The 11,581-nt window shown below is 43.2% G+C and overlaps 2 protein-coding genes across 3 annotated transcripts in view; one reads left to right on the top strand and one right to left on the bottom strand.

Moving 5' to 3' along the window:
- Nucleotides 1-909: 909 nt before the first annotated feature.
- On the bottom strand, nucleotides 910-11,186 carry cd28 (CD28 molecule). Its single transcript, XM_069663397.1, has 6 exons — nucleotides 11,049-11,186; nucleotides 7,845-8,163; nucleotides 3,101-3,351; nucleotides 2,421-2,577; nucleotides 2,157-2,320; nucleotides 910-1,785 (listed from the first exon to the last, which is right to left on the bottom strand). The coding sequence occupies exons 1-6, from the start codon at nucleotides 11,184-11,186 to the stop codon at nucleotides 1,699-1,701; spliced, it is 1,116 nt and encodes a 371-aa protein (XP_069519498.1). The 3' UTR covers nucleotides 910-1,698.
- Nucleotides 10,441-11,581, top strand: part of LOC138592676 (ras-associated and pleckstrin homology domains-containing protein 1-like) — a 63,510-nt gene continuing 62,369 nt past the window's right edge. For both annotated transcript variants that reach the window (XM_069663521.1, XM_069663520.1), the window contains exon 1: nucleotides 10,441-10,636. The gene's annotated coding sequence lies outside the window, so the exon portion shown is untranslated. The remainder of the gene's footprint in view (nucleotides 10,637-11,581) is intronic.

The following is an 11,581-nucleotide window of genomic DNA, read 5'->3' as shown; positions in this document are numbered from 1 at the left end:
TGCATGCACGGGGAGAACATGCAGACTCCACACAGAAAGGCCCACTACGTCCAAACTGGGATTCGAACCAGGAACCTTCAGGAACGTTCATGTTACATTTCCCCACAATATATTTATGTGTATGTAACCAGACAGATTCCAATGAGATACAAAGGACTCAGCTATGGTTAATAATGGGACTTGTTGAGGTTCAACCTCTTGGGATCTTGAACGTTACCATCACATTCTGCTATTTCATGTTTTCAGGTGGCAATACTGGCTTTGTAAATCCTGTCCTCTCCACCTGCTGCAGGTAAGGCTGGTTTGGCTTCTTGGTCTCAGGAGCCAACGGCCTGAGATGCATCAGGAAATGGTCTTAACCTGGATTGACTGGGCCTCAGCCAACACGACTTGTCTCTCTCGTCGTGATCCTTTAAAGAAGCTGACCTTCAGCGAGCTTCTCCATCTTAATCTGCACAGCTTCAAACAGCCACTGCTGTTTATAGTAAAACTGCTGCTCTTTGTCTTTTATTGCATCTTACTGAACTTACCTAGACCTTTGATTTAATCAGGTGTAACCAGAGTCAGCAGCGTGACTCCATATCCTGTTTGTGACAGTTTTTGCTTCTGTGAAGTCTTTGTGTCGGTGTATGAGACAACAAACCACAGACACAAACCAGAGTTAGCAGCCTGAACTCTGCTCTGTGATTGGTCCATCTGAGGTCCTTCTGTTATTCTTGTGGTCCCGCTCTGAAAGCGCTGAAGCAGCCATCTGAATTATCAGGACAGCCCCGAAGAGCATGTTGGGAGGTTTGAGTTAAAGCGGGATCTGTTAACACTGCACTTCTTTGACCGAACATGTGCCGACCGAGGTCAAAGTGCAGATTCCTTATAAGCAATTGTCAAAGTGAAATTCAAACTACTCTCTATTGTAACTCTCTATGCTGCTCCTTTGTTTGTTTCTTTACTTCTTTTTTTCTTTCTTTCTTTCTGTACTTGTTCTTGGAGGAAATGTGGAAAAAGAGACAACACAACTTAAAAAGTCTGGGTTGGTTTTTTTTTATTTTAATGTATAATTCACGATGTAGCAAGCTTTTTAAGTTTTCATATTTGATTGCACTATTACTGTGTCGTGCATAAACAATATGCCCCGCCCAAAACAGAGACCAAAAGTGGACACACAGATAACAGAACAAATATGAAAGAAAGAAACCATCCTGACGTTACTTGCAAAGGATAAAAAATCAAGTTACTTTATTTATAGGAATTATCCAACATGAATATTTGCTTAGCATTGCAACGGCAACAAAACATACTGTCATAAGGTAACAGTCAAATACACCTACAGGAAATAAGTTCTTCCTCGAGCTGTTCGCTTTTTATTCAAACAAGAAGTTTGTACAGTTTTTGCTTTGCAAGTCTTCGTGTGTGTGTGTGCTTCAGCAACACAAAACTTAATGAGAGCTACAGAATTCTTTTTTGTTTACAACAACGTAAACATTATTTTAATACTTAATAAGTAAAATATGCACAAACACCAAGATGGACTTTTGGTATTTTTCTATCAAGGCCGTGAAATAAAACCTCCATGATAACAGAAGTGATGTTTACTTTACGGCCCACGCCGACCTCATGCTCCTGTAACCTGCCATTTAAAACCAAAGGTGTGTGTTATTTATGCAGGTGCAGATGGCCCCAGGTGACAAAGGTTGCGATGATTTAACATGAATATGCAGCATCTTCTTTGTACAGCACAGCCGGCACAGGTCTGACCATCTCCCTCCTCCCCTGTGCGCACTGCAGAGCCTGCAGATAGAAAACACAATGATGTTAATGCAGCAAACAACACAGGACAGGTACCCTTTAGTACATTTTATACAGAGGAGAGTTGCTGCAAAGACGAGCCATTAAAGGGATAGTTTTTTGAAGTGGTGTTGTTTGGGGTACAGCTCCTGAGCACTGACACAGAAGGTGAGCGATGTACCGCTTTACACAGCGCTGCAACGAACTCGACTTTAGCTGCTTTAAAAAGTCCTACGTAAAAAGAAACCGTACAATAGGCAGATGTTGTGTTTCAGACCTAATCTAAATGTTAACTGAGTCGTCAAACATGCTGCATCCACCAGCAATAACTTACAATCTTCATACTTCATAACATTAACAGATAAGGCTCTGACCTGAAGATACATGATGAAGAGGAGGGCAATTGTGACCAGTATCACCAGCACTAACACAGGAACACTGACTGGTGACGTCCTCTCATCATCCTCATCATCCATGTCTTCATCAGCGCGGTGTGCAGTCTGTCTCTGAGCCGCCGGCACGGGACAGCCTGAGCTGTCTGTGAAAGAGGAAGAAAGTAAGTAAACAGGAAGACGTGTGTGCTGTGAGCTCTGTAAGTAAAGTGTGTGTGTGTGTGTGTGTGTGTGTGTGTGTCTCACCTAAGACATGAATGAGCGTGCCGTTTCCGGTGAGCTTCAGGTAAGGTGGGGGGAAGAAGACCTCTATCTCGCAGCGGTAAATATCTGTGTCCACAGCTTTCAGTCCGGACACTGTTACCTCCACGGCGCCCTCTCTCATCTGAGCCGAGCACTGCACCTAAGACACACATTAAACCGGAGTTTTAGCCAACAGTGAAGAGCAAACAAGGAACTCAAACTGATGAGTTCTGTGCAGGAAACAGAGAAAAAGAAAGGTGATGAGAGGTCCTAAAATTGTCCGTAGGTGTGAATGTGAAAGCTTGTCTGTCTCTATGTTTCAGCCCTGTGATTGACAGGACACCTGTACAGGTGTAACGCCGCCTCTCGCCCAATGATAGCTTGGATAGCCTCCAGCCCCCGCAACCCTGAACAGGATAAGAGGTATAGAAAATGGATGGATGGATTTTAACGCTATTTTCAGGACAAATTTTTGATGTGTCGACGCTGCCTTAAATTCTGCTGAACATACTAGTGATGGGAATAACAGCTATTTCCTGACATGTTAATTGGTTCACAGAGGGAAGTGTTTGAGATTTGTTCAGACTAAGCCCCGCCCACTTTGATAACAAAAAAAGACCAAAGGCCTAATATGTGATCACGTTCAACTGCTGGACTAAATTAATTTCCATGAGCAGACTCACCTGTCCTTCTTTCTCCACACCTGTCAAACTCTGCACGTCGATCCTTAGCATGGACGAGCAGAGCACCTGGGAGCTGTGGAGGCCTTTCAGCAGAGTCACACGGAGCTCCTCAGGGTCGGAGTGGAGGAATGGACTGCTTCCATCTTTGAAGAGTTGGTTCGTGTAGAAGGATGATGGAGATTGGACGAAGCACTGGACCTGTGCCGTACCGTTCGTGCTCACCACTTTGTATGGTTGGGTCACCTCCACAGCTGGCGGGACAAAGAGGTTGGGTGGTTAAAATGTGTCATTTTTTGTGTGTGTACTGAAGCACTCGGTGGAACCAAGGCTGAAAAATCAAGCCGGCGTGGAATTGACCGAACACCGCAGTTCCTCGAGTGGCCACTAGAGGCTGGCTCCAAAAGAGAGTCCCTCCCCATAGAGCCCCATATTAAAATACCCGACTTTACTCCAGAAATAAACTCGTTTACAAGTTAAACCTGGTACAAAAAAGGATGTAAAGTTTAACTCTGACAACAACTCCTCGACCTCTCTGTCTCCACCCTTCTGGCTCCAGAAAACACCAAAGTGTGTGTTACCATGGCTACATCTACTTTAATACAGTCGATAAATAAAACAAATAGCAACTTATAGTAAAGAACAAGCTGTCTGTACGTGGTTGAGCTACTTAATTAGCACACTTTGCCTCCCTTCTTTGAGACATTCACCTAAAGACTTCATTTCAATGTCCGGTTGGTCCTTTTACGAGCTCTCAGGGTTTTTTGCAGCTGTGCATTTTTACATGTATACGATGCTGTGAGTATCTAGCTGCTGTTTTTGATAACAAGCTCTCATTCCAGTCCAACAACATCTACATTTATGACTCTATACTACACCTCCATACCACAGTCTGTTCACACCTTTGCCATCATCACCTGGTTTGCTAACCTCCCAATAGGAGACAAGAACTGATTTCAACACGTTAAGCTTCCTACTTTGTCTCAGTGTCCATGACATCCTCTGCACGGTGAATGTAAGCTCTCTCCGGATGCAGATTAAGACAACCAAAGGAAAAGTCAGAGTTTCAGTAGATGATTCATTTTTCTGCTGATGACTGATGGTGGTTTCTAATGGCTGCTTTACATCCTCTCGACATCCTGTTGTCACTTGATTTTCAATGTTTTTTGCGTTTCCTAAATGTTTTTATGTTTGGCTGCAAAACTGATCTCCGCTCGGGGACAGTAAAGTTAAAGCTGAAAGTTAAAGTTGAAGTCTTTATTTCTTTGTTTTTTGCAGAAGATAAAGAAATAAGAAGTGTTGGAACAATACTGTCAAACAAAGTTCTGAAAAAAGGACAAAGTAATCCAATCATCTCTCTAGACATGACCTAATAATGCAACTGTAATATGTCAATAACTGATTGATTCTTTAATGACCACACAGCCAGGCTGGTGGAATTTGTTTTCAGTACAGCTTGGTACAGGTTCCAACACTGGCAACTGGCAGGTGAATCAAAACCTTTAGCCACCTCTAAAAGAACCTTACATGTTCAGAACAACACATCCATAACATGAGAAAAGTGTGTTTGTACTCACCGCTCCACACCGGCAGGCAGAGGAGGAGGACTGCACACACACTCCATGTCATCACACAGACAGTCGGGAACATCCTACAGAGTCTTAGATGCAAAAAAAAGATGCTTTAAAAACTAAAAGTATTAGAGTGAATGAACACCCTCACACTGAACAAACGTCATTAAAGTACAGTAAAACTCTAAGGCGTATCTTTTATAATGGAGCGTTCCCCCTCAGATATCATGGAAACAGTCATGTGGGGCAGGAAGTGTGAAGGAGTTTTTTTTTCCACTGAAGACGAAGCGAGATTTTGCAGCTGAGAGGAACTGAATATAGTTTTAATCTGTTTTTACAGCAAAAAGAAAAATAGTTTTGCAACAGTGGAAACACGCAGACAAAATGTATGTGACGCTTTAACCCCTTCATGTCAGAAAAGAATTACTTATTTATCACGTCATGTTTCATATCACTCGCTGGCTTTACAGTCATCATACTGAGCAGTGTAAGTTTTATTACACCAGCAAACACAATGAAATCGCCACCATTGCTTTCTGCTAAGCTTCAACATCTTATTGTACTATTGCTTTATTAGACACCGTCTCTTTGCCTTTAACACATGTACACTTGATATTGTTTATTTCACCTACATTTGAGTTGTTATTTTGTGCTTTAACTTTGGAGCAACTGGCACCAGAGTTTCCTTCAGGATTAATAAAGTTCTATCTTATCTAAACTTATCTTAATCAGTACTCCCCACGAAGGTATTAAAGATAAAGTGAGGGCCGATGTCCACTAACGATCGATACAAAACCAAAGCAGCTGCAAACATTAAGCATGCAGAGAAATTTAAAACGGGACTCCCTAAAAACACGGTATTGGGCGTGGCTCTGCAGGAGGTAACAGTGCACGCGTCAGCAAGCTAACTTTACATTAACAGGGTTCCTCTGAAGCACGGCTCGCGTGCGGAGCGCCATGGGGCTATAAAGAATGAAGTTAACGTGGGTTAAATGCTATAACCCCAGGTGAATCACACCTGATGTATGTGCATGGAAGCTCACTGCTTTGTGGTATGAAATCAGACCCCCAGAGTACAGACCCCCATCTGAGTAGAGTTTTGTTGTTGAACATAATTTATCTAAGTATCAATATATTTTAGAATTATTTAGTTGTTCATATTTGCCAGTATAACATTATGATTTGAGAATGTGTCAGCAGTCAGACAGAGGTCATTTGAAAATCTGCAGGCAGTCTAGTCACGGTTGTAGCCGTGCCAGCAGAACAATGAGCGAGAGTCTAAGTGTATCATCGTAAATCAATGATCACAAAGAAATAAAAAATCATCTGTTTGAAGTCACAGTCAGGTGTGAGCTCGCCTGTTCGTTTAATCTTAAAGTTAAGGCAAAAATTAGGATAATAAACAACTTTGCAGGTTTTGCAAGCGTATCCGAAAAACTGACGAGAACGCGCTGTGTGACGCAGGACGTGAGGCCCCGCCCCCGGGTGAAATACCGTGTTTTTAGGGAGTCCCAATTTAATACAGACGTAACGATCACTACTGAGGGAAGCAGAAGTGCTGCCAGACAACTTTCGTAACCTAGCAACAGTAAGCGCCGGTGAAGTCCACCGTAAGTGGACACCTGCCCTAAAGAGCCTGTGTTGGACATGTGAGGAGTAAAAAGTTCAGATATTTGTGTTAAAATGTTGCCAGAATAAAGAACCTTAAAACTCTACTTAAGTACTGCAACACGTCATCTGTACTTTACTTTTAACCTCTGCTTACACTGCCTGAAAATATATTGAATTAAATAAATGATGGCCGGATTTATTCTAAGTTATAACTACAGTTGTGTTTTTGGACCTTGAATGTGGAATGATGATGAAATCAAGAGACTTTATGTCACAGTTTCTGTTATTTCATCACCGCGATCATTCTTTGGAACAATTCGCTCATTTTGCCTTTTTTATCTTAAATACATGATGTCGTACGGAGCACACTTAATATGCATAGATAAGGTGCACACAGCGGAAAATATCTGATTCTGCTCTCCGTGTTTTCAGGTATCATTCTGAAAGTGCTGATTATGACATTTGGTGTCGTCCTGACGTCACATCTCATGTTTTTCCTGGAAACTCTCTGTGGGGTTAAACCCCAAAGCACGCTTACAGAAGGTGCAGTCAGCACTACAGGCTTCAGTCACTCGGAAAACGGGTTAAAATTGGCTGCAGAAAAACTGACACAAGCACATGATGTCATCTTTATTTGTAAAGCACTAATCGTACAAGAAATGTAGCTTAAAGTGCAACAAGAAGGAAAGTTAATGCGCATGAAAAAAGGTTTGAGTCGCCAAGTAATCAACCAACAGACAGTTAAAGTAAGACTGAATATAAACTAAAGAGAAAATGTCTAACATGAGATGGAAAAACGAGATTTAAATGAAGGCGTACACATCGAGGACATATAAAGATGGTAAACTCTTTTCCTGCAGGTGAAAAAGCTGCAAGTTCACAGGGATTATATCAGGAATAAATCACCTGGCAGACGCTATTAACGAGCATATACAAGCTTTCTGATTGGCTGAGAGGGCAATATGGGCAGGAGAGGTTGTCAAAACTGAGATACAACAGGGGGGGCTCTGCTTCTAATGACTGCAACTTCAGATTAATGTCTGCCTTAAAGAACCTTCGGCCAATGCGTCCATAAGAATGGAGTTGGAGTTCAGAGACAGTGTTCAAAAACAGGTTGTTAGCTGAACTTTCATGCAGGTGTCTGTTAATAGAGATAAATAAGCAGATGGGAGTCGGGATGGTATCCCGGCAGACCGCGTTCCGTCCTTTTGCTCTCCACATGGACTGTTTTTCCTGCATGCAGCCAAAGCCTGCTGATACGTGATTGGTCAATACTAACGGCAGTACAAATGGAAACCAGAAAACTTCCTGTACCAAAATTTTAAAAAATGTTATAAGATCAGCTTTATTGATCACCCACAGGGGATTCACTCGTTACAGCAGCTCACAAAACAGAGTCTGACAGCAGTAGGGGTGAATGACCTGCGGTAGCGCTCCTTCTCGCAGGGTGGGTGTCTCAGTCTACTGCTGAAGGAGCTGCTTAAAGCCTCCACAGTCTCGTGCAGGGGGTGGGAGGGGTTGTCCATGATAGATGTCAACTTGGCTAACATCCTCCTCTCACCCACCTCCTCTATGGAGTCCAGAGGACAGTCCACGACAGAACCGGAACCTGAACAGCTTGTTCGGTCTCTTCCTGTCCCTCTCTGTGCTCCCTCCTCCCCAGCAGACCAAGAAGACTGCAGACGCCACCACAGTGTCGTGAAATTTCTGTAACAGAGTCCTGCACACCTCAAAGGACCTCAGTCTCCTCAGCAGGTGCAGAGGACTTTGGCTCTTCTTGTGTAGGACGTCTGTGTTGTGTGACCAGTCCAGTTTGTTACTGAGGTGAACACCCAGGTACTTGTGGGTCTCTCTTGATGACACTCTTGATGATCTGTGAACATGCTAGACACAGTGGAAAGGTTAAGAACCCTGAGTCTTTGGGTAAAATGAGTGTTGTCCCTGCCTACTCAGTGCAGGATGCAGTACACCACACACACACACACACACACACACACACACACACGCACGCACGCACGCACGCACGCACGCACGCACGCACGCACACACACACGCACGCACGCACGCGCGCGCACGCACGCACGCACGCACGCACGCACACACACACACACACACACACAATCTTTTAAAAGTGGGGTGTTTCTCTGTGGTTTCTCAGCTTGTTGCACCTCCTCTTCCTTCCTCTCTGCGCTCTGCCCAATTGTTTGGGATACCATCAACAAACAGAGGCCTACATGTGCACAATATTGTTATCAAATATAACTTTAGGCAAGGCAGTTTATTTATGTAGCACATTTCAGCAACAACACAATTCAAAGTGCTTTACACAGAACAACAAAAACAAAGAAACACATAAACAGAGTCAGCGAAGTGAAGATAAAATAAAAACAGCTGAAAACAGTGCTGATATAAATAATTAGAATAGTTATTAAAATAAATGTATTTAAATAGGTTAATAATAGGCAGCTGTGAACAGGTGAGTCTTCAGCCTTGAGTTAAAAGAAGTGAGTGTTTCAGCAGACCTGCATCCTGCATCAGGTATACGGAGACACTGAACGCTGCCTCTCCATGTTTGCTTCTGACTCTGGGGTCAGAGAGCAGACCTGTCCCTGACCACCTGAGGGGTTTATAATTCTTGTAGTTAGCTACAGTAGTTGCTGTGCAGTTGTGTGACTCCAGCGATCAGTCAGGTCGCAGATTTGTGAATTTATTGAGAGAAATAAAAAGAATCTTTGTATTTTTTTATCAAGCTCAACCAGTAAAGAACTGACTTTAAAAGAACACAGAGATGTAGCCATACTAGATACAGCAGAGCATTTGAACGCAACGACCTTTGACCCTTTCGACACAAAACCTTGTCATTTCATAATTTATTCCTATTAGAGATTTGTGTGAAATTTTGTCATAATAAACACAAGAGTTATTGGGTTATTTTAAATGTGTCATGAGAGGTCACAGTGACATTGACCTTTAAACTTTGACCAAAATCTGCCTGTTTGCCATAGCTTCACTGATATTTACACAGGCAGGGTCTGACCACTAGAGGGCAGAATTTGGCATAAAAAGCAGCTTAAAATTGCAAAACAAGGTGCTGGCTTAAGTGTGTGTGTGTGTGTGTGTGTGTGTGTGTGTGTGTGTGTGTGTCTGTGTGAAAGAGAGAGAGAGCGAGAGAGAGATAATTTCAACTAAAAAAAAACTAAATAAAATATAAGCAAAACAACAATATATGAATAAAAAATAATACAATGATGTGGAATAGAACAGAATAGAATAGAATAGAATGAGCTTATCACTGCTGATTGGCTGACGCTGATTCTGGGTTGGGCAGGACAGGAAACAAGGAACCGGGAACGCGCAGGGCATGGATACGCGCTCCCGCTGAGTTTTTTGGGATCCGGTGTGGAGCCGAGGATGCATCAAGGCGAACCCTTCAACACCGGAAGGGAGGTAACACCAGCTTCAAAATAAAAGCGTTTCCGATTCTCCTCCTAATTATGGCTGCTTTAATTTTGTAAATTGTAAAATAAAAAAAATACAGAATAGCTCCATAATGAAGGCTTGTTTTTAAATTAGTAAGTATGGGTTCGTAACACGTCGGTTGTGATTCTAATTAAATGTTATGTTATTTTTTTGTCGTTTCTTTGCCTAAGTAGGTTTCATACATGGTATCTTAAAACGTGGACCATATGTATAGCCTTTGTAGCATCACGTGGACCAGAGGGTTAAGCTAAGTTATTAGCTAGCACTAGCTTAGCAAGATGTATCCGTAATTAACGGTAACTGTTATATTAATTGGGATGCAGATTTTGCCAAAAACAGGCTGTAAAACAAAATATATTCATCTTAAACATAAACACCTCCTTAAAGTGTCTATTTTTTGTGTCTAAGACAAGGTCTATTTCAAGCCACTGCTGTAGTGTCTTGTCAATCAAATGATAGGCTCGCCCTGGTTGCCCTAGGCATGATATTAAAAAGAAGGCAGGTTTAAGGCTCTTCCACTTTGACTTCACTTTTCAGACCCAGCGGCTACACCTACCTCTTTCATACAGTCTGCAGTTTCATACAGCTCTGAGGAGCGTTTATTGTGAAAGTCCCGCCCGGAAGTCGTCCATTGTTCCTTCCTCTAACTTGTCACCAGTGTTTAGCGGTGTTGGGATTCAGTGTGGCAGCAGCAGGGGAAATCGGGGAAATCTGGGATATCTGGGAAAGGGGAGTCGGTGAAAACCGGGACTAAACCGGCAGAGATCCCGACGAAGCTTTGACGGTTACACCGCGGGGTTTCCCGCCGGACTCCTCTCCTCTGTGTCCCGGCTGCTGGCTGCGGTTTTTCTCCCGAAGATCTCCCTGGATCCGCACAGTAAGTAGCCCAATTCTCCTTCACCTTAATGCATCCCTACCCGAGCACACTCAGCCTGCTTTCTCTTTCTTTCCCTGCGTTAGATCAGGACTAAAACCCTATTAAAACGGTGATTTTAGAGCTTTATTGTGTGAGAGCGGAGGCTTTAATTAACATCCGCCGGAATAAAAACCAATTAATCCCGTGAGTGGCTGCATGTGTCTGCAGAGAAAGGAGAAGGGGTGGGGGTGACAGAGAAAACGCTTCATAGGGAAAATAGGGCTTTCATTTTCTTCAAATGATTTAATGCATTTAATTATCCGCTGCATATGCACGCATAGGTTTGATTTCTGCCCTCAAGCGCCGTTTTTCACGGTGCATGTGTGTGTCCTCGGTGCTGTATTGAACGCCGCAGGGCCTGCAGAGCACACACACTCCCGGCCTGGATGCGCAGGTTCGCCGGGGAGCAGCAGCCGGCTGACAGCGCCTCTCCAGCCGGGATATTTGCGTTCAGCTCTGCAGCTCGGAGGCCGGGCGTGCTGTGCTGACACCAGCAAGGCGTGGCATTCATATAGCATTACACATTACATGGGCGTGTTCCCTGCACAGCTGCCACACTTTTAAAATATAGTCAGTTAATTTATTGCACAAATATTATCCTTAAAATATGACTCCATCAACGTTAGGTGCTTTTATTTAGTACATTTTCTGTCCTTTAATCAGCAGCCTGGTTAGGATTTAACCAAAGGCTTCATTTAGAAGTCATTTAGAATTCAGCATCATCAGACATGCAGGCCTGCCATCTGTCTGTCTGTCTGTCTGTCTCACCATCTTGTCCTCATGCTGTACTGTATATATGCTCTCCTACTGTCTGACTTTGCAGGTAAGGCTGTTTCAGGTTCATGTCTTCCTCCTGGTAGACCTGTCTCTCTCTCTCTCTCTCTCTCTCTCTCTCCAAATGAGAGA

Source organism: Semicossyphus pulcher, unplaced genomic scaffold, assembly GCF_022749685.1.
Source record: "Semicossyphus pulcher isolate SPU_LCO1_2020_fin unplaced genomic scaffold, fSemPul1.0.p SCAF_15, whole genome shotgun sequence".
NCBI classification, from domain to species: Eukaryota; Metazoa; Chordata; class Actinopteri; order Labriformes; family Labridae; genus Semicossyphus; species Semicossyphus pulcher.
The sequence above is the reverse complement of the archived record's forward strand: the minus strand, read 5'-3'. Positions and strand labels throughout refer to the sequence as shown.

What these genes read in the sequence shown, in the direction of transcription:
- cd28 (XM_069663397.1), bottom strand. Translation starts at nt 11,186, where the DNA reads ATGAATGCCACGCCTTGCTGGTGTCAGCACAGCACGCCCGGCCTCCGA. An exon ending in CTCTGGACTCCATAGAGGAG is followed by an intron (nt 3,352 to 7,844) that starts GTGGGTGAGAGG and finishes TTGTCCCGCCAG; the next exon opens with CTGTGGAGGTGACCCAACCA. An exon ending in GTGTGGAGAAAGAAGGACAG is followed by an intron (nt 2,578 to 3,100) that starts GTGAGTCTGCTC and finishes TGTGTGTCTTAG; the next exon opens with GTGCAGTGCTCGGCTCAGAT.